General features: G+C 50.2%; 2 protein-coding genes across 4 annotated transcripts in view; both read right to left on the reverse strand.

Moving 5' to 3' along the window:
- Positions 1-22,148, reverse strand: part of RFLNA (refilin A) — a 234,527-nt gene that overhangs the window by 178,221 nt on the left and 34,158 nt on the right. Inside the window, exon 2 of the mRNA XM_074355935.1 lies at positions 6,314-6,423. The gene's annotated coding sequence lies outside the window, so the exon portion shown is untranslated. The remainder of the gene's footprint in view (positions 1-6,313; positions 6,424-22,148) is intronic.
- The window catches only part of ZNF664 (zinc finger protein 664), a 39,226-nt gene continuing 34,160 nt past the window's right edge, over positions 17,083-22,148 (reverse strand). For all 3 annotated transcript variants that reach the window (XM_074355934.1, XM_010969732.3, XM_045506485.2), the window contains 2 exons: positions 21,074-21,137; positions 17,083-20,968 (listed from right to left, as the gene is read on the reverse strand). In XM_074355934.1, the coding sequence (XP_074212035.1) occupies positions 19,589-20,374 (786 nt within the window). In that variant the 5' untranslated portion in view covers positions 20,375-20,968; positions 21,074-21,137 and the 3' untranslated portion in view covers positions 17,083-19,588. The remainder of the gene's footprint in view (positions 20,969-21,073; positions 21,138-22,148) is intronic.

Here is a 22,148-nt window from a genome sequence, read left to right on the forward strand (position 1 = left end):
CATACCTGGAGACCTTGCTGGTCACAACTGGGAGAAGATGCTTCTGGCATCTCATGGGGGGAGGCCAGTGATGCTGCTCACCCTCCTACAGTGCCCAGGACCGCCTGAAGCAAGGACGTGAGCACCCCAAAGGTCAGGAGCACTGAGGCTGAGAAACCCTGGCCTAAAGTAACCCAGTACACCGGCAGCTTCTTATCTTTTTGTCTGGTTGCCTTCTCTGACTTAAGGATGCAAAAAACCAAAAACCAAAACACATGCACACCAAAAGGGAAAGCCTCTCGGTTGGCCCACAGGCCTGTGGCATTTCAGGACGCCCGTGCCCAGTGATGGGAAAAGCAAGGTTGGGGCTGACCTTTCCGTGAGGCACCTGGGCTGCTTCCTGGATCACCTGGGAGGCTGGCTACAAGCTCAGACAGAGGTGATAGAACTGCTGATTTTTCAGGAGCCAAGGTCCTTTTATCCCACACGTGGCAGTTCTGTAGGGCAGGAAAGTGTGTTTGCAGGCAGCTGGCTGCCCGTCTCCCTGGAAAATGACCGCGTGGTTACTGCTCCCCGCACAGTGGGAACAGGCACTGCTCTTCCGCTCGATCAGCCGCACAGGGCGCCAGGCACCAGGCAGAGGACAGGGAGGGAGGCTGGAGGGCAGTCCCTGACTTGTCCCTGACTCTGTGGCTCCTGCCAGCTTAGGATGCACGGGGAAGCGGGGCTGGTACCACAGTCAGACTTAGGGATGCAGGAAGCCCCCCTGCACAGCTGCAGGCCCGGGAAGAAGCCGTGCCCGGGAGAAAACAAATGCTAAGTGTCAACGTTTCCGTCAGAAGAGCTCCGATGAGGCCAGGACGGGTGGTTCTGGAACACACACCAGGGAAGACAGCCTTGTCTGTGTTGCCTTGAGAGTCCTCGCTGGGGAAAGACCCAATTCAATCTGAATCTGTCAATTCTCCTTTCACCCTGCACTCACTGATGAGTGAGAAGACAGTAAGAGACGCAGAAGACAGCTAAGAATGAACGGTGTTTCATCACCATGGCTAACTTTTAGTTTTACACCAACGGAGCCTTGGTGACCTCCCCGCAGCAATGAGGCCATACGTTAGGGAAAAGCCCTTTTTGACTGTCAAGCATCCAAGTGCCCCTCCTACTGGGGGGCCCCATTTCGTGGGTTTTGCCTCGAGGTGGGGCCCACCTGTGTTAACCAAGGTGGAGGCGCACTCTTCCTGCTCCCCGGCAGGCAAGGTGCTGGCATGTGTGACCATCTGGATGCCATGCTGGGGTGAACAGTGCCTCCCCCAAACTCATGTCCACTGTGAACCTGTGAATGGGACCTTATGTGAATTACGGGAGCCACCAGACACTGATACAGACACCTCTGCCCAGGACCCTGACCCCTGAGGGTGTGACGCGGAGCCCAGGTCAGAGGACCGGCTGCTCAGGTAAAAAGATGCGAACTTTTGGTTCTTATATCCTTTTCCTGTCCTACCAGGAGCTAACAAGGTCGGGCTGGTCTCTTCCATTTCCTTTTTCCATTCTTTCCGAGTTCTGATCCCTCCGATAAACTATTCCACGGGTGAGAATGTTTTCCAAACAGAAGATCAGGCGTTCGACCCTGCTGTGAACTCACCCAGGGCCCAGTCACAGGGCCGCTGAGCTGGTAACGCAGAGAAATGAACCAGAGCTGATCGCTGCTTACCGCGGCCTCCGGGGCCGGGTTCCCGGCCACTTCCGAGTTAATTCTCTCTCTGCAAGCCTCATGTTGAAGGTGGAACTTGCTTCCTCGTTTTAGACACCCTGGTTCTGTGTTTAACATCTGTGGGGGTTTCTCCCTTAAAGGGAGAAATGGATTTTTAAAGTTGGGCAATCCCACGGAAAAGAAGCATTAATGGTGTCCTCTGAGTTTTCTGGAACCAAGTGAGTGCTGATAATTCGTGCTTAACCGCATAACACGAGAAGTTCAGGGGCACACCAAACTTCATGGGCAAGGTGGGGAAATGATTTCCTGTTTGATCCGCAGAGCAGAGTAATTGGCTGGACTTCCAGCTTACATCAAACTTGAGTCAAAGACTGTCTCAACCCGAAACCAAGCTGGTGCCTGAGGCGGATGCGAGGAACTGTGCCGGCCCTGCCTCGCTCCTGAGAGGCTGCACTATTATTACCCCATTTTACAGTCAGGCAAACTAAAGCCATGCGGCCCATGTGAGATGGTGCTGGAGTCCAGTCCAGAACCCACACACTTACTTAGCTGCCCCTTAGTGACGAAAAGGGGAGTTTAAAGGAGAATGGGGACAAGAAAAAAAAAGAAAAATATAAATTTTCATGGAAACATTTATACTTTATAAACATAGTAATGTGTGTGAGGGGGAGGACTGATAGCAATGTAAATCAGCGTGTGTGTCTACACATCAGCCTGGTAACTGGGGATCTAGTCATGACCAAAGGCACCGCCTTCTTTCAATGCACCAAAAGCAGTTTATATCTTTGTTTTATTTTACACATCTATTTTAACTCACTAATACCATCTCTTCCAGCAAAAGTGTAAACAAAAGGTCACTTCAATCCTTTATCTGCTGCTTCATCTGTTTTTGTAAATCAAACTGACTTCTCCCACTGACGTATAGCATCAAGAAACCTTTACAGTTGTATAAAAGTGATTCAGGGTTATATCTTGATCAAAATAGATGTATTTATCCATTTCACCACTATCACGCTTCTATTTCAGTAAGATGAGTACCTTCCACTTAAAAAAATATAGACTTTGCAGATACTAACTACTATATACAAAGTAGATACACAAGTTTATACTGTGGAGCACAGGGAACTCTATTCAGTACCTTGTAGTGACCACTAATGGAAAAGAATATGGAAACAAATGTATGTATGTGCATGTACGACTGAACTATTACGCTGTGCACCAGAAATTGACACAACGTTGTAAACTGACTACACTTCAATAAAATATATATACACAGACTCCCCACTTTAGAAATACTTCCCACTTCACATATTGGAACTTGCATTTGTGAAGGATGCGGTCAATGCCAGAGGCCGGACACAGAGTCCCTTCTTCTCCAAACCTCAGTCGGGCTCCTCTGAGCCCTGCTTTCCCCAGGCCTCATCCCTGGGCCCTGTCCTCACCTGCTGGTCCGGAAGTGGCAAGAGTCCCGCTGAGTCCGTTTAGAAAGGATCCCCGACCCTTGCCGTCTGATCCCCTCGCCCTGTTCAGCAAGAATCCTGCTGAGGCGGTTTAGCAAGGACCCCTACCCTTGACTTCCCTCTTGGGGGTTTTCCGTCCGCTGCCCCGCCCCGCGGTTGACTGTAAGACCCCAGTGGGTCTCTGCTTCTTCAGCGCTGAGCCCCCCTCTCACCGGCAGTGAGGTAGTTTGGTCCCAAATAAAGTCTTCCATACCATTTTAACAAGTGTCAGGATTACCTTTTTTTTTTTTTTTAAACAGGTGGAACATCTCACCACTGTCCCCCCTGGAAAGCAGTGAAGGAGTATTAATACAACGCGAGGAATTTGACTTCAACACATCAATGCCCGAAGTAAGAATGTTCTGAGGGCACTCCAGAACACGCCTTCTTCCTCTGCCCTCCCAGGCGGTCTTGGTGGCGGCTGCGGAATTCAGAGGCGACCCTCGGCCACAGTCCCCGCATGCTCCCAGTGCAGGTCCCATCAGCCCAGTCATGCCAGTCAAGCCAGTTCCCTGGCCCAGTCACGCCGCCCACACCTCTCCAACCCACCGCCTGCCACTCGGCCCCGGGAAGACACCAGCAGGGCACTCAGAGCAGTGAACGCGCTCCAAACGTCCCCGCTCTGGGCCACCTCATCTCTTCCAGCCTCTGCAGACGCGCCCCAGGTTCCGGAACCTCCCGGCCGCTCCGCCTCGGCGCCCGACACCACGACGCCCCGGGCCGGCCAGGTGCCGGCGCCCCGCCTCCCGGGCGCCCCGCTAGGTGCCGCCCCTCGGCCTGGGGCGAGCGCCTTCCCTGCCCGGGTGGGGGCGTCACCAGCCGGGAGAACGTCTCATTTCTTTGCCGCCCACAGTGGCAAATGGATCAGACGTGGTGGGTATTCAGTAAATGCTCATTGAGCAATTGAGCAAATGTCACCATTGGACTTAACGGAATGGAAAACACCGAGGGAAAAATCTTAAAAAGATTTCTCACCGCTGCCAGGCCTGATGAATTCAAACCATTTACAGCGAGCGAGCGCCCTCTTGCGGCCGCAGGCTGGCAGTGCGTCATCCCCCAGGAAAGCGGCCACTTGGCAGGGGGCGGGGTGCGCGCAGATTTCCTGCCTGGAGGGTGTCCCCCACCCCCGGGCCAGAGGCCGGGGCGCAACCAAACCGTTCCAGCCGTGAACCTAAAATCCACGCAAGGGGCTCAGGAGCTGTCGAGGTCTGAGCTCCTCCTCATGCCAGCCAGGTCACAGGGCTGTGGGCACATCACGGAATCTGATCCCTCCCACGTGAGATTAAAAAGAGACCTAAAAGCTCAGCAACTAATTGCAACGTGGGGACCTTGACTGGGTCAAGGTTAAAACGAACCGGCAGTAAGAGACATCTGGGAGAATCAACAGCAAGAACACAAAAAAACCCTGCACACAAATGTTCTCTGCAGCGTTGGTCAAAAAAAAAAAAAAAAAAAAAAAAAAAAAAGAAAAGAAAAGAAACAGCGCGAGGGTCCACCAATGAGTAAGGGTCGGCTATCCACGGGACGGGGTTCCGTCCAGCAATAAAACGGAGGGAACCAGCGAGACGCACCCAACACGGTGAGCCTCAGACGCTGCGCTGCGATAGGGCGGCCTCGCGCAAAGCACACCGCGTATGAGTCTGTTTACGTGAAGCTCCGGAAGACGCAGTGGTAGGAAAACTCAGCAGCGGCTGCCTGTGGGTGGGGAGCTGGGGGTGGGGAAGGGACCTGCGGGAACTATCGGGGTGAGGATAATGCTCCGCAACTTGACAGGGCTGTGGGTTACACGGGCGTCTGCATTTGTCTTAACTCCTCCAACAGGACACTGAAAACTATGTCATATGTACATTTCACCTCAAAGGGGAAGAAAAACAGTAACAACAAATATTGAACTCTTGAGAACGATGCCCGTGCTGATGTGTCTGGGCAGAGGAACGCTGAGCGTCTGCATCGTGCTTTGAAGAGCACTGAAAAACGAAGATGGATGGAAGGACAAACAGAAGGACGGACAGATGGATAGTACATGATAGAGCAAACAGCAAAATGTTAACCGCAGAACTAAGCAGTGGGTATGTATACAGATGTTCACCGTAAAATTCTTTCAATTGATCTGATGTTTGGAAAAAAATTATAAAATCTTGGGGGGGGGAGACATTGGGGGGCATTTGAATATAGACTGAGTATTAGATTTGTTCGTCTTTCATGCATGACGGTGCTGCTGCGATTGACAGGAAAATGTATTTCCAGAGATACATACACAGCTATTTAGAAGTGAAGTATCATATGTCTGAGATACACTTTAAAACATCTTAAAATACACTTTAAAATACTTGGCAGGGAGATGAAGCTAAAACCGCAAAGTGTTAATAATTGTCACATGGACATATGGGCGTCAAGTATTCCATTTTCTCTCCAAAATTTTTCAGAATAAAAAGAGGACACGCTGTCTCAAGGAGCTTGGATTCCAACAGTGACTTCAAGTTCTGCCCTTTTCCCTTGTCTGCCTGCATCATTATATTTTTCTTTTTAAGAATTAAGCCCATGATGAGGATGAAGAAAATCTTGTTAAGAATTTGTAACCTGGTGGTGAACATCACATCAGAAGGGAAACGTAGAGGAGTGAGGGAATGAGAAAGTAAGAGACAAAGTGAACCAGGAAGCAAGTCGTGAACGGGGAGAGGGCAGAGGACAGGCACCTGTGGGACGGAGGGAGTTTATCTGCCCCAAATTCTGACAGAATATTTGCAGACACGTCCCGCCCCCTGCACTTCCTGTCTTGGTCGCTGGTATCGCCTGGTATCAATCTCCAAAGTCAAAGACCTTAATGCTGTTTGCCCAACTCCGCTCAGCCACCAAGTCGGAGGCTCTCTGCCTCCTATCCCTCTCTCTCCAATCAGCTAACCTCGTGCTCCATGATGACCTCGTCTGTCAAGCAGGCAAGATGACACCCACCTCCTGAGTTGTTGGCAGGACGGTCGCAGCAGAGGGGGCCTCTGTGGCTGGAGCACACAACTGTGTGCTTCTTTACTTCCCGTGCCCGCACCTCCCCGGCACTTACGGCCTCTCCCGAGCTCTTTCAACATGGCGTTCAGACACTTCGAATTCCAGCCATGCCAGGCTTACTTACAGTTCCCCGAGCACATGCTCTGACTTCATGCTCCAGTTCTTCATGTAAGTCGGCAGCTCTCAAAGGGTGGTCCCTGGGGCAACCGCATCGGCACCAGCATCCCCTGGGAACTTGACAGAGACAAAAATTTTCAGGCGCCACCCACACCCAGTGAATCAGAGAGTCAGGGTGAGGCTCAGTGATTTGTTTCCATGAGTCCTCCAGGTAATTCTGAGGCACGCTGAATTTTGAGAACCACTGGTGTCTACCATCTCTGCTTGGAGGGTACTTTCTCATTCTACCTGTCAAGCAAACTCCTATACATCCCTTAAAACCCTCCCGTAGGTAGCCCTCTGCTGGCTCCATGGCCCTAGGGAGGGTTATTCACGCCCACCTCTGCACTAACACTGTACCTCAAACATACTTCTGCAGGTGATCTACGACACTGTGCTGTAATTATTTGTTTGGAAGTTTTTCTCTCCTACCTGGCGAAACATGTATAGTAAGGAGCATGTTTGATACCATCCTCTGTATTTTCAGCCGTTAACAAGGTGCCTTTCACTTAGGCAGACGCTCAGTGGAAGTTCACCTGCTTGAGCTGACGGGCGGCTCAGCTGCTGGTCCAGAGGAAGAAGGTAACTCCCTAACTGTCAGAGCACCGGTTTGAGGCTCAGGATACGTGGTGGCCTTGTTTTCTTTAAGTGCACTTTCATTTTATTTTATTTGAAAATCACATGTATCTATCCTTTAATTTCACTTATAAGAAGAGTATCGACAATGTTGTGACACCTTTAAGTTCCTTAAATGCATTTTCTGATCATCTTTAAACTGCAATGATTTCCTTCCAAAGGCAGGAGCACTTTGCTTTCAGTTCAATCCAACAAATAACCTGATGTGCGCCGTGCGCACCCTGATGGGGGACTGGCCCTGGAGCCAGAAGGACACGCCTTTCGTATGAGGTGCTGTTACTGACTAGAAGCGAGTCCTTGGCCAGGAGAGTAATGGCGGCCAGTCTCACTGCAGCTCCCTCTGGGCAAGGTCTTGTGTTCTTCTTTCAGCTTTACAAGAGCCACAGGCAACAGGTACAATCTTATTCCCATCTTACAGATGAAGAGTTGGAGGCACAGGGAGGTCAAGCACCTGGCTCAAAACTCACACAGCTAAGAAATAGGGGACCAGGATCAAAGCCAGGAAATGTGCCTTCAAAATACACGCCCAGTGCGATTTTTTTTTTTTTGACTCTACATCCTAAATATTCCTCCAAGAAGCCTCTTTCCCTCTTCTTGTCACTTTTTTCACCGTGGTGAAATGGACATGTTTACCATTTTAGCCTTTTTTTTTTTAAAGTGTACAGTTCAGTGGCATGAGGTATATTCACATTGTTGTGCAACCAGCCCCACCATCCATCCCCTGGACTTTTTCATCATCCCCAAAACAAACCTTGTCCCCATTCAACACGAACTCCCCAGCCCGGGAAACCACACTCCCACTTCCTGTCCCTGAAGCGGACTACTTCAGGGACCGCATATAGGTGGAATCCTACAGTGCGTGTATGACACTCAGCGTGGTGTCCTCCAAGTTCAAGCACGTGGTAGCGTGTGCCAGAATCTCCTCCCTTTCTAAAGCTGAGTAATACCCCATAGTGTGGACAGACCCCATTTCGCCTACTGGTCCATCTGTCAGTGAATAAGGGTCGGTTCCACCTTCCGGCTATCGCGAGCAGTGCCGCTATGGACATGAGCGTATGAACGTTTGCTGGGGTCCCTGCTTTCAAATCTTCCGGGTGTGTACCCAGAAGTGAGATTGCTGGATCATACGGTAATTCCAGGATACCTGGTGTTTTGGTTAGCTTTGCCCCCTCATTTTTGCAAGTCACGGAACGCTCTTTCCAGTGTCTCGTGCATAAAATGGAAATGGAATATCTTTTTCCCTTTGAATCACTGTGACCATTACAATGATCAGCATGTTAGGATAGAAGGGCCAACGTCTAAACTATAAAGGTGCTTTGTAAGTTCCACACATCATTGCCCAGAGGGGAGGAAAAGGAGGCAGAGGACAAGGGGTATTTTTTAACCCCCCATGAGCTCATAAGCTTTTCCGGTCTCTAAAATCTGCTCTCCTGTGCTGCTGGGCCATCTCCCCATCTTTTCAGCATTCTTAACATTTTCAGCAGAACTTTCTTTGGTCAGATAGTGGTCACTGCTGAGCCCCACCAGAAAGGAGAAGTGGAGATAACGTTAATCTACTGACACACGTGCTGGGGACTTTTAGAGCCTAAAGAATTGCTTTCTCAATAGGCTGTCTTATCGGAGACAATTCTTGGCACGCTTCACTAAGCAGTTTTTAAAACAACAACAACAAAAAAACCATTGTCATTTGTTGTACGATTTACATGCAATGGTCTGAGTCCTTGAAAGGAAATCTATTTTTTCAATCCACAGCACAAATGAAGTAGTGGTTTGTAACTTAATGATGGATACGCTAGACCATCCATTTTTCACTTGATCCTATTCCAGAGGAATTGCCTGATGAACGCACATCATGCTTCCGTTTTTTTATACAATACTATCTCTTGCACGAACGAAACCACCGAGTCTCAGCATTATTAATTTTTTGTTTTAAGTGATTGAAGGACCAGCCTAGTTACAGTTAATAGTTCTTAGAAAGAATTAACAAAGAACTTAAATACATGAAACAAAGTAAACGGAGTGAGGGCATGAGGCTCACCGTTTAAATCAGATAAGAACGGCATAGATGGGAGCGAGAACCGGTTAAACTGAAGTTTTGCAACATTTCATAGTGGCTGCTTTCACAGCATTTGGGTTGCGCCAGAAAGATGTTTTATGGACAAAAAAAATTATCTTTTAAAAGTAATTCAGATAACAAGTAGAGAATGGCAGTTTTGCGTCCCCTCCATCCAAGGTGGGGAAAATCTTCAGAAAATTGTATGGAAATTGGGGGCCCAGATGGATAATTACAAAGAACCCAGATTATAGCCCCTGACCTGCCCCCCTTTGACCACTAGAGGGGGCTATCCGCGCATTTCAAGCCACATCACTGCTTTATTTTCCCAAGCGAAATGACTCTGTTTTAACTTGCTGGACCCAAAGTAACCAAGGACTTAATTTTCAGCCTCTCTAGTCACGCAACACAGAACTGTCAGGTTTTTAATTCTCAGCAGCTCTTACTTCCTTATGTAAAATAACTTCGGCATTTGACTCAGCAATGCCAATAAAATGTGTGTAGGTGGTTTTGTTTTATTTAGTTTTGTTCCAAAATGTGTCAACTCTAGAAACAGGGGAGGGAGATTCAGAGGTACAAACTTCGAGTTTATAAAATAAACGAGTCAAGGGGGGTGAAATGTCCATCGTGGGGGAATCTATTCAATAATATTGCAAGAACTTTGTATGCAGGCTGCCAAACGGTAGCTAGATTTATCCTGGTGATCACTTTGTAACTAACAGCGCTGAAGGGCAGTGATACCTCAGAAACAGCCAGCGAGACAGGTGCGTTAACGCTAATAAAAAAAGAAGCCCAGGCTTGCCTTTTTCCACCAAACGGTTGGCTCTTTCCCAAACACCTGCCTAACTCCCGTTTGCGCAAGGAATGTCAGCTAATTTGATTGTATTATTCAAAACTAAATCATGAAGGCAAATGAAATATGATTAATTCCAAAGCAACACATCTCTTTGATTATTCCATACGCGCGGGGATTTTCCGAGCAGTTAATCAGTCTGCACGTTAAACCTGTGTCAGTGCTCAGAAGTGAGTTGTCAGAGGGGCCGGAGGGCTCTGGGCGCTTGGACGTTATCCTGTGCGTGTTCTCTGCGAGGGTGAGGGAGAGAAGACAGGAGAGACGCCGGCTGAGGCTCGGGCTGACGAGGACCGCGAGCCGTTTCACTGCGGGTCCCTGACGACAGGGGCCTTGCCCGCCTCCAGGGATGTCCGGCGCTCGGCACTTGAGGCTGGTGACTGTCTGCACTCCCCGCATCCCGCGGCCCAGGACCTCTTGAGGGTCTAGGTTAGCACTTCCGTCGAGATGGAAAGGCTTCCCACTGGCAAGAATGATCCACACGTCTTCCTGCTGCTCGGTCTGAGGAGGGTAAACGGCTTGGCCAAAGTGAGGTCAGAGCACAGGGGAAATCACGGAAGGAGCTGAGGGGGCTGACTCGCGGGTGCCCTGGACTCGTGATGGAAGACGGAGGTCACGGACTCTGGTTTCTGTTTCTTTCCTTTGAACGATGATTCTATAAATTTTATTTTTGTTTGTTCACATGGGGCAGAAATTTCACTGGGCCAGGCCTTGCCTCATACTGGCCCTAACTAATCTCTGAAGGCGCATGGTTGGTCTGGATTGCCCTGGGATCTGGTCAGGAGGTTCATGCTTTAGAGGGCCCCTCTCAGACCCTCTGAGGGGCCATGGGGATGTGCTGACCTGGATCCCCACCTCTACACCCTGCCCCAAACCGCCGTTCCTCCCCAAACGGCGCAGTGTGACCCTTTCTCCCCGTGCACCACCCCCAACAAGCAGGGGGGCAGCTGGTGATGACCTGGCCCAAGGACCCACAAAGGGCAGCTGTGGGGTGGCGGTGGCAGGACTTGGACTGGGGTGTCCACCCTCCTGGACCACCATGACCAGCATGGAACTCTCAAGAGTCACTCTCAAGCCAAGCGGCCCTCCTGTAGGAGACTAGAACATGTTTTACTGGACACTTTGTTAGCTTGATTCATAACTTTCAAAGGTGCAAACACATGGGATGTGGGTCTCCATTTGTATCCCGGCCCCAAGCCCCAAACATATTGAGGGCTGCATCCATGAAGGCTCTCCAGAGAACCAGAACCAACGGATTACAGAGACATGCAGAGAAAGAGACTCACTGCAGGGAGGAGAGGCTCCGGTCATCACGGAAGCCGAGCAGTCCCACGACCTGCCGTCTGCAAGCTGGGGGCCCAGGACAGCTGGCACAGTTCCAGTCTGAGTCCACAAGCTCCAGGACCAGGCGGGCTGGAGCTCCCTTCGCTGGGTGCCTCTGGGCTTCTGCCAAACCGCACAGCCACCACCCTCGCTTCCAGGCCCAGCTGAGGGCGCCATGCCCTGCACTGGCTGGGCCAGACCTTTCTGCAAGATCCAAACAGCACTGGGGACCGCTGCCCCTTCCTAGGGCAGGGCGGGGCGGGAGGGGGTATCTGGCAGTCACAACAGCTGAGACCTGGGGACACCCATGCTGTGCTGGGTGCCGAGTGGAGCACTGCACACATTTAAGCTCGTTTCAGCCTGGTGACCATCCTGTGAGGTCCCTACGCTCATTCCTTTGTTGTTTTACAGATGAGGAGACTGAGGCTTGGAGAGGGATAAACCTGCTCAAGGTCACAGCTGGACACGGTGGAAGGACTCTGCGTCCAGAAGCCTGGGTCCCCATCACCACACGTCCACCTCTGCGGTGTTCGGGTACCGCCACCCTCAGGCCCCACTGCCTCTTCTCACTTCCGCAGCCTGAGCACATCCGAGATGGTCAGTGTTTTGTGGTAAATAACCAAACCCTAAGGTGTGAGCTTTATCAACTGAGCATCCACGGGCAGATAAAGTCTAGTATCTCCCTCTTAGGATTTCTGTCTCTTTCAGCTTCCAATTATTCCAAAACGCTACAACTTAGAGACTCCTGAACACTCCAGAACGTCCCAGGAGCCCGCCGCCCTCACTGCGTCCCATCACCTCCGGGCAGCCCCTGGACAAGAGCTGACCTTGGCGTGGATGCCTGGCCCAGAGTCGGCCCAGGTCTGTGTGTTGACCCTGGGGAAGGAGGACTGCCTGGCCCAAGGTGGCCCTAACTTCAGTTCCCAGGCCCCACGGAGCCTTCCCCCAAGATCCAGGTGTCCAGGTGCCGAGGTGCCCAGGAGTCCTGGATCTGATTTGTCCTCGTGAACCCGGAGCATGCACCAGGGGTGTGCAGCCTCTCTTGACTGTAGAAACCAGGAAGGTCTCCCCATCCCACGACAGCTGCCTGGGGTCTCCTGCACTCTCCTACGACACCCGTTTCCTGAACACGAGAGCCCCTCCCCAGCCTTCCCTCAGCCAGGGGTGCCGGGTTTGGCGAATGAAAATGCAGGGCAGCTGGTCAGGTGTGAACTTCGGATTAGCAGTGGGTAAACAATGAATCATTTTTTGTGTCAGTAGGTCAAATACGTGAGATTCAAATGTATCTGGACATTCTGCATTTCATCTGGCAAACCTACCTAAGGGTGGCCCCTCAGGACCCCGGCGGTCCCTCCTCTGCCCGCACTGACTGCCTGGGCTGGGTTGGTGTTGGGGGGGGGTGCGGCACATTATATGTTGTCCTTATTTTTCAGAATGACTCAGCACAGTGACAGCTGAGAGGAACAGAACGCCTGAGCTCAATGAAGGCCCTCAGCTTGTAAATTCAACGGCTTGGTTCAGCTTTAATATTTACTTAATACATCAATTTAAGGCTATAAAGCCTTTTACGCACTTTGGTTCCATCCATCGAGGTATGTCATGTGATGCCATCCCTGCCATTCACTCGTCTGTGAACTGTCTGTGCTTGTCTTCATTTCCTCTTTAAAGTCAACTTGGAGGGGAAGGAGATACTCTGTTTTGCTTGGTTGTTTTTTTTGAGGTTTTTTTGGTTTTTTAATTTTCAAGTCAATAGGCTCCTTCTCAGCAACTTTGATTTTTATTGTTACAGGCAGAGAATGTGTGGCCTGTGAGATTTCTACGTTTTGGAATCTGGTGAGAGTTTCTTTCTGGCATAAAATGTGGTCAGTTCTTATAAACGTTCCAAGAGGGGTTTTTGGCACAAAGTTCATGGGCGGCTGATAGATCAGGTTTGTTAAGGGTGCTGGCTGAACAGTTCCATCTTTCTCTGCCTAGTTGATTTGCAGATTCTAAGACAGGAGGATTCACATATCCTGCTGCAGTCGGGAATGAATTACTCATTGTACTTCTAACAACATAAACTGTATCATTCAGAGCTGTGTTTTGAGCCAAATAAAGGTACAGAACTATTTGTCCTGACAAACTGCTTCTTCCATAAATGGATGCTTTTCACCATGCATCCTATCAGGACTGGCTTCCTTTCTGCTGGCATTTTCCTGGGATGTTTTTCCACTCCCTTAGTTTCAACCTTTGGTCACCTCTTTGTCTTAGGTGGCCTCTTGTAATCAACACATTGGTGGTGAACTTGACCGTTCAACTTGAAATGTGCACACAGCAGAATTTAACCCGTTCACATTTAGTATGGTGAATGCTATGTTGAAAGGTACTCCTGCCATCTTATTTTGCATTTCCTTGTTTTTCATTTCTTCTCCTGATGGTCACGGGATCGAGTGAGCTATCTTGGTGTGCAACACGCAGAGAATTCAGGCCTCTCCAACACTACACGTTGTCAACAGTGACATGGGAAACATGGCCTGCTGGGATACCAGCCAAGACCGCCTGCTCCTTCTCCACGGGGTGTTAGAGGCAGGACTTGCCTTCTCGACTAAGCCCCTGTGGGGCCTGAGCTTTCCCCAGAGAGGGAGGAGCGGGCCGTGCAGGGGGAGAGGAGCGCTGGGGTGAACAGGGCATTTTGGGGGACAGACAGGGTGAAGGCTCAAGGTGATTGATTTAATTGTTAACAAGGCACTGTTTCCTCAATTTTGTACTCCAGGCAGGAGAAGTGGGACACAGAAAAACACCACACCAGGCCATACGAACAGGTTTATTTGAGAATCTAAATACAATCCACACCAGCACTGGGGGCCTCGCTCCAATGTTACAGCAGGAATTGCCTCCCCTGCAACCAAGAGACAGACCGGTTGCGGCTCCAGGGTCTTCCCCTCAGGAGCCAGCTCTCCCCACTTCCGGCCGGGCCCTCCGGACGGCCCAGCTGTTCTCACCTGCACAAACGCTCACACGTTGTTCACAGGACTCTTCTCTTGAGCACATGACGTTACACCGCAACGCAGCTTTGCGTTAACACTGGGTGCGTACAGAGCTTTCGTTTTATGCCAACGGCCTTTTCTTTCCTCCCAACACAGCACGGTGTTACTTTTCTTCCTCATTACGCCATCGCTTTCTGTTCGTTCCCGGGACCCACCCTGGTTCTGACCTTGCAGGTGCCCCAGTGCCCAAGGTCCTGGCACACAATGAAGAACTGTGTGGCTCAATCAGATGGTTTCCCTCCCACCGTCAGCGCTCCTTATCTGTTAGTCACAAGTGAAGCCCGCCTTCCTAGAAGAATGCATATGCTCACACATCCACAAAACTCTGCATGCAATTTAAGAAGGTTTTGGACCTCTTTGAAGCCCGCCTACAGATCCCAGGTTTAAAAACTCTCCAAACACGACACTCCCACCTTAATTCGTGACGCAGAGAAGACCTGGGCCAGGCCAGCCTTACAGAGGAGGAGGGGAAAGTCTCTGAGTGAGCCTATCTTCAGAAGCAGGACTGAGGAAGTTACTGGCAGGGTACACACAAAACAGTCTATAAAATGTATAAATTCACCTGCAGCCCACCCATGCTATTATTTTACTCTAAAAATGTATTTTATTTGCATATGGGTGTATCCCAACTTTAAAAGCGCTTTGGTTTAATAGTCACCTTCCACTGAGATCTGAGTTCCCACTGACGCGTGGAACACACACAAGGCCTTGGAATCTCTGCATTTGCTTGTGTGCCTAAATATAACATGATGATGATAAAAATGTTCCCGGGTCCCTGTGACCTCAGAGTCACCCCACCTTACGCACACCAGCAGTGGGAACAGAGGGGGCCTCCCTGCCCCACAGGGTTTGGGTGGCCAAGGCCCACGGAGGCTGCAAGCTCTCCCAAAGATCTCTGTGCCTTCTTCACAGCGTGTGTCTTGCAGCCGCCCTCTTCTGGCCCCAGCGTTTGTTTACGTGTGATACTCAGGTTCTGGCCCACTTCAGCTTGGACCCAATACCTGGCCCTTCCACCGGTTTCCGTAAGAAGCCCACTCAGACCAGCATCCCCAGACTTCAGGGAGGGCTGCTGTGGTCACCACAGTTCATACGGGAAAGCAGGCAACCCTACACCGCCCCACTCCGCTGGGTCCTTCTCTTTGACCCCCTTTCCAATTCGACTCTGTATTTTCTGTCTCAGACTATCCTGGGAGACTCAAGCTCTTTGCTTTCTTATCATGGGGAGCAATCCAGCCCTCTCCAGGCCCCACCCCAAATCTGGGCACCAAACCCATCACGGTGCTCAGCAGAACAGAACTCCAAATAACATGACTCATCTGAATAGGCAACTGGGAGCAGCGACAATTTTTCTGCTGCGTCACTACGGTTACTGAAGGCTAGGCACTTTATACGTGCTTAGTTCTCTCAAATACCGCATGAGTCGGGTATTTTCAAGACCGTTCCACAGATGAGAAACCTGAGGCTCAGAGAAGTTAAACTGCGTAAGGTCGCAGAGGAAGGGCCGAGTCACCTTCACATTCCGCTCCCCTTACCCCAGTCCACGTGTCCTGACTCGGCAGTGCGACCTACACTCACGTCTCCCCCCTCCTTACCCCAGTCCACGTGTCCTGACTCGGCAGTGCGACCTACACTCACGTCTCCCCCCTCCTTACCCCAGTCCACGTGTCCTGACTCGGCAGTGCGACCTACACTCACGTCTCCCCCCTCCTTACCCCAGTCCACGTGTCCTGACTCGGCAGTGCGACCTACACTCACGTCTCCCCCCTCCTTACCCCAGTCCACGTGTCCTGACTCGGCAGTGCGACCTACACTCACGTCTCCCCCCTCCTTACCCCAGTCCACGTGTCCTGACTCGGCAGTGCGACCTACACTCACGTCTCCCCCCTCCTTACCCCAGTCCACGTGTCCTGACTCGGCAGTGCGACTTACACTCACATCTCCCCCTCCCCCCACATCCCAGTCCACGTGTCCTGACTCGGCAGTGCGACTTACACTCACATCTCCCCCTCCCCCCACATCCCAGTCCACGTGTCCTGACTCGGCAGTGCGACTTACACTTGGCATCGGCCTTTCTCATCTCTTCTTAGGGGTTTGATTTTACATTGTGTGCTTTTTCCATCTGCTTCTGATATTTGCTTTCACCTATTTCCCCCAAATTCCTGAGGATAACAGCAGGTTGTACAGAAAAAAACTGCTTAATAACTTTTTAAAAATTTAGGATAACAAAACCAAGAATTGGAAGGCCCCTTGGAAGTCATCCTGACCAAGCTCGCACACCACCAGACTCCCCTACGGCCTCCCCCAGGTGGCCCGCGACGGGCCTGGGCGTCACGTCTCTACAGCAGCCGCCGCGTGCTACTGGGCCGATGTGAAAGAGCGCCCCCTTCCGGTAAGAGACCTGGAGGACACAGTTCGCCATCTGCTCAGGCTCCCCTTAGAAACTGTGACGCCGGTCTTGACCTCTCTCACACCCTAAAATCTTAGCAGGCATAGGCGTGACCCAGGGGTGACCTTGGGCCCACATGTGACCTCTCTTCCCACCCCACTCACATCAACAGGGCCGTTTGGACGGCTTCTGCATCAGTGGTGGAGTGCAGACCCGGCGCTAGAAGCAGGCGGACACCTGGCCCACAGTCAGGACCACTGCGGGGGGCGGGGGCCGCGGGCCACCCCTGCTTCAGCTACGGGTGCCAGGCCTCCCCACTTTGGGCCCGTTGGCCTCATTTATAAGCATTAACAGCTCCCCACCCCCCAAACTCTATTATATGGCTGCCCCAGACATGTTGAAGTGTAAGCCAACCCCCCACAATGACCACCAAATGCACACAACTGTATGTCAAGCACAGAACCCTGTTATAAAGTGATTTTATTAAATTGATTTGGACATACTGTAGGTCAAATAATATTTTCTGAAGATAACAATTATGGACTTTAAAGCTCGACATAAAATTAGTAGCTTCAAAAGTGTTAGTCATATTCCCCAGCAACAGCATGATAAAATAATTCAACTATGTAGAAATATAGAACTCTAGGACTAGCTGGAAACTCGGAAATCATTTAGCCTAATGTCCTCATCGTGTACATGAGAAAACTAGACTGAGATCAAGCGATTTGCCCAAGCTCACATACCTAATAGTAACAAAGCTAGAAATCAAACCAACTTTTCCTAAAACTAAAAGTCTATCAGTGATATTTCAGCTGGCTCTCTATCAACTAAAAGTCTAGGCTTTTCTCTAAAGCTCCACGCTGCTGTGACATGAAAGAGTGTTAAGACACCACAGTAAATCATAGTCGAGGAATTCAGGCCTGGAAGGGGCTTTATCCAATAACTAAGCCAGCCCTCTCTTTGCAAAAAGGAGGAGACGCATGAGCAGTGACTTCCCAAAGGTGTGCTGAGGCATCTGGGTTAAACCTCAGACAGTAACAAACGCATCCCCAGATCCCATCTCTAGTTCGCGGCTCACCCAGTAAGATACATGCTCCTTTTAACCCCCTTTATGCGTTGAGGTTTTAGTTACAGAAAAACCCCTTCCAGTCCAACAGAAAAAATCAATTCAAATATGAAGAGAAAAATCACACTTCGTTCTAGTACTTCGATGACTATTTTGGGTAGTTCATTTTCCAACCTCTCAGACAGTGGACAGACACTGCTAACGTGATCACCCACTTCAGAGCCTCAAAGAGCCTTAATTTTCCCCAAAGACTTCCTGAGCAGAAGGACTACATGTGGGAAATCAATGAAAACAGGAATGAGAAGAAAAACAAAGTTAAAAATTAGTTGCTTTTTGTTCTTGTCATTGGGGACTTTTGGTCTTCTAAACATTCCTTGAGTTCCTCCACATGAGTTTTTAACATCAATCTAGCCGGAAAAAAAAAAGGCCTATAAATGTCAGGATACTGAGCAGCTCAGTACCTCGCCCCCTCCCCACTGCTCACTACACTCGGGCCCGGCCGCCGGCCTCCCGCTCCGCGCTGGCGGGCAGGGTCGCCCCCGCCCGGCCCCGCAGCGCCTGCGCCCGCCCCCAGGAAGGCCTCCCTGACCGCTACTAACGCCCCCCGCCCCCACCCCCCACCGCGCTAAATCGTCACCCTAGTTTATGTTCCTCATAGCACTTAATCACTATCTCAAACTACATCATTGTTCGCTCATCATCCGTCTCCTCCAGCAGAAGCAACTCCACGAGAGGAGGGCCCTTGTCTGTCTTCCTCCGCGCTGCTCCCAGCGCCCAGCGCAGCGCCCGGCACACGGGCGGCGTTCCGTCAATGCTTGTTGAATGGATGAAGAAAAGGAGAGACTAACAGAAACATTCACGCCTGAACGGGAACTGGTACACCCTCCTCAGTGAAGGGGTGTCGAGGACTCCGACACCTCATCGCCCAAAATTACAGAAACAGAGACTAGTTAGCGACGCCTCCTGCCTCCCACGGCCTCCCCGAGCTGGGGAGGAGCCCCGCGCGTCGCCGGAGGAGCCCAAGAGGGCAATTCTGGATGGAGAAAAGTTCTAACTTTGCTTGCTTCTTCCTCCCTATTTACATTCAGCTATTTCAAAAAAAAAAAAAAAAAAATTCAAGTTAAAAATATGTGATGTAGCCACTAGAAAATTAAGTCTGACTAAACAGAGACACAGTGATTAGCAGAATTCACAAAATTAAAAAAAGAGTTCAAGGAAGGTTCAAGGGCATGTATGTCTGCCAATTTCTCTGACAGGCAAAGTGAATGGAAATTATGAGTCGCCTGAAATCTAAAATGGAATTTAATGCCATCTAGGAAGGGGTGGGTATCTATGGGTGTTTTGAGAACACACAGGTAAAGTGAGTTCAGAAATAATGGGATATATGGACAGACATGTAGAGGCTGGATCAAGTGTTAACCTCAGAAATACCAGGACACTACTCGGTGGGAGCTGGCCGTTCCCAAACGCGTTCACCAGTATGCTCGAGGCAAGAGAAGGAAGGTCTTGAGCTCCCGAAACCGGGAGAGGGGGGGTGGATATGATACCTGGGGCAACTGTTAGGGAAAGCATAGGTGACCCAGGAGGCTGGGCAGTGATCACAGGTTCCCGGGCAGTATTTCAGCTACTGGAGCATCGCGCCAGAACCCCAGGAAACACACGTCCACAACTGGGGCCTCACAGCCTGTCCTGGGCAGGTGCTCGGAGGGACCCCAGCTTCAAAGTCAAGCTGCGGAACACACTTGGCCTGAATCCCCAAAATCAAGCTCACACATGCCTCCTCGAAAACAGTGTTCTGCTGGGGCTTGCTGTAAAGATTTCTTGGGTCAATGTAGGTATTTACAGGGTTTCCTTCCTAGTGGCACTTATGGGTTTTAAGATTTTTAACTCTTAGCGAAACGCTTTATATAACTGATATTTTGAGATGGTTTCTCTCCTTTGTGTGCACTCTCTGGTGGATGCAGAGGCTAGTGCTCTGACTGAAGGCCTTCCCACACTCATCACATTTAAAAGGCTTCTCGCCGGTGTGCACCCTCTGGTGGATGCAGAGGCTGGAGCTCTGGCTGAAGGCCTTCCCACACCCACAGCACCTATAGGGCTTCTCGCCGGTGTGCACCCTCTGGTGGATGCAGAGGCTCGAGCTCTGGCTGAAGGCCTTCCCACACTCGTAACACTTGTAGGGCTTCTCTCCTGTGTGCACCCTTTGATGCATGCAGAGGCTGGAAGTGTGCCTGAAGGCCTTCCCACACTCTTCACATTTAAAGGGCTTCTCTCCGGTGTGGACTCTCTGATGCATGCAAAGGTTTGAACTATTGCTAAAGCCTCTTCCGCACTCACTACAGACATAGGGTTTCTCACCTGTATGAACTCTCATGTGAATTTGAAGATGTGAGCTCCAGTTGAAGGCTTTGCCACACTCATAACATTTATAGGGCTTCTCCACCGTGTGGATTTTCTTATGTCTGTTAAGTTTCGTTGTAGTACTAAAATCCTTACCGCAGTCGTCACACTTATAGACCTTCTCTCCCGTGTGGTCCCTCCAGTGAATGTGGAGCTCTGATATGTGGAAGAAGCCCTTATCACACTTGTCGCATTTGTGGGGCTTCTCAGCAGTGTGGACTTTCTGATGCATAAAAAGATCTGCTCTCTCAGAGAAGAATTCTCTACACATGGGGCACTTGTAGATCATTTTTCCTATTTGGTATCGTGATTTAGAGGGGAAAATTTCCTTACAACTGCTCTAGCTACAGGACCGCTACTGTGCAGAGTCTCTCACTCGGCCATGTTGGCGCTTATCCCAGGCTCGCTCTGCTCGGTAGGTTTAAGGTCAGCCTCAGCTTCACCCTGCCTGCCTTCCTATGGAAGGTTTCTTCCTGCATAGTGTTCCTCACTCAGTATCGTTATTGGTTATAAAGTGACATTTACGTCCACATGAACTCTGTAACTCATTAACACAGCACTTTCTTTTAGATCCTGAGTTGTCAACATTCCAAGGGGCTCCCAAGGTGCAAGCCTCTGTGTTTCTAAGCCCCTGGACTCTTCCTCTTGGAGAACAGCCTGGTACTTCTCACTTGTAGGAAAAGGACTGCACAGCGCCCCTCGTGGCAGAGGGTGAGACACTGTGTGCTGCTCTCGGTCCCCTGGGGCCTCCCCTCGCAGAGTCACTGTGACATTCTGCCTCCTGCGCATCAGACAGGAGCCCTCGCAGGAAGCAAGCTCCTCGGGTCCAGGTACGCCAGTCCTTCCTTGTGAAGGCTCCCCACACACGTATCACTCCAGCTGCCTGTAACAGAAACGTAAATACAAATATTGAAAAGGGATTTTTTGTCCAGAAAGTTGCAACTGATTCCATAATTGATTTCATATAAACATGACAGCAGTAACAGACCTTTTCTGGTCTTGAGGAAGGAGCTCTTATCTTCCAGACAGATGTGTCTCTTGGAGTTACAGGTCTGAAGAAGAGAATTTGTAGACATCACGCTCCGTTCACAGCCCAAGTACATAATCCAACTACAACCACTCACTGTAATTATCCGAGCAACATCAATGGAGTATCATTGAAAAAGAAAAGAAGTCCTCAGAAGACCTGCGTGTGAGCATGAGAAGCAGCCGCCCTGCGTCACGGAGCAGGCAGGAAAACTCACCGCACTTGGAGCTTCAGAAGGGGCGATGTTGCTGCTTCTGGAGCTAAAGCGTAACACTGAGCGGCCTTCTGATCCAGCAGGAGAATAAGCGTGCAATGTATCAGCATCAGACGCCACTCCCTTACTTAACTGTCCTCAATTAAGGTTTCCTGATGTACTTAAAATCCAAATCCTTAACCTAAAACCCAAGGTCCTGCGTGGCCGGCCCCCACCTTCCCCCACCTCATACGTGGCTGGTGGTGTCAGCTGCCTCTCCCCTACATACAGAAGCCCCTGGCTGAGATTCTATCTCAATCTCTTATTCGATTCCTTCAAAGCATAGATAACTCGTAATTTTCTTGCAGTTCCTTGCTTTCTGATCTGTCTCCTGTACTAGAATATAAATGCCAGGAGGGAGGAACTCTGTGTGCTGCTCACTGTTACATTCTGGCAGAGCGGAGGTGTTCAATTACCATCTGTTGAAGGCACCTACAGAGGACTTTATGACGCCCCTGTGCCCCGCAAACACATCCTGCTTCACTCTGCTACAGCAGGTCCAGGTGCATTTCCCAGGGCCTTAGTACCAGACTTTCGATGACCAACATGGGACAAAATATATACCAAATAGAAGATCCCAAAATATTCAATTTAAAATCTTCTGAGGTTTAGGACCCCTTAGCCACCTTTTCTTGTCCTGTATTCTATATTCAGTAAGTGATACTTCAATTAATTAATGAAAGTAATAGAGTATAACACTTTCAATAACATGTTCCATACAAAGACAGGGTACATGAGGGACTGAGCCGATTTCTTTAACATTAAAATCGCAAAATAAATTTT

Source organism: Camelus bactrianus, chromosome 32 (genome assembly GCF_048773025.1).
Source record: "Camelus bactrianus isolate YW-2024 breed Bactrian camel chromosome 32, ASM4877302v1, whole genome shotgun sequence".
Lineage (NCBI taxonomy): Eukaryota > Metazoa > Chordata > Mammalia > Artiodactyla > Camelidae > Camelus > Camelus bactrianus.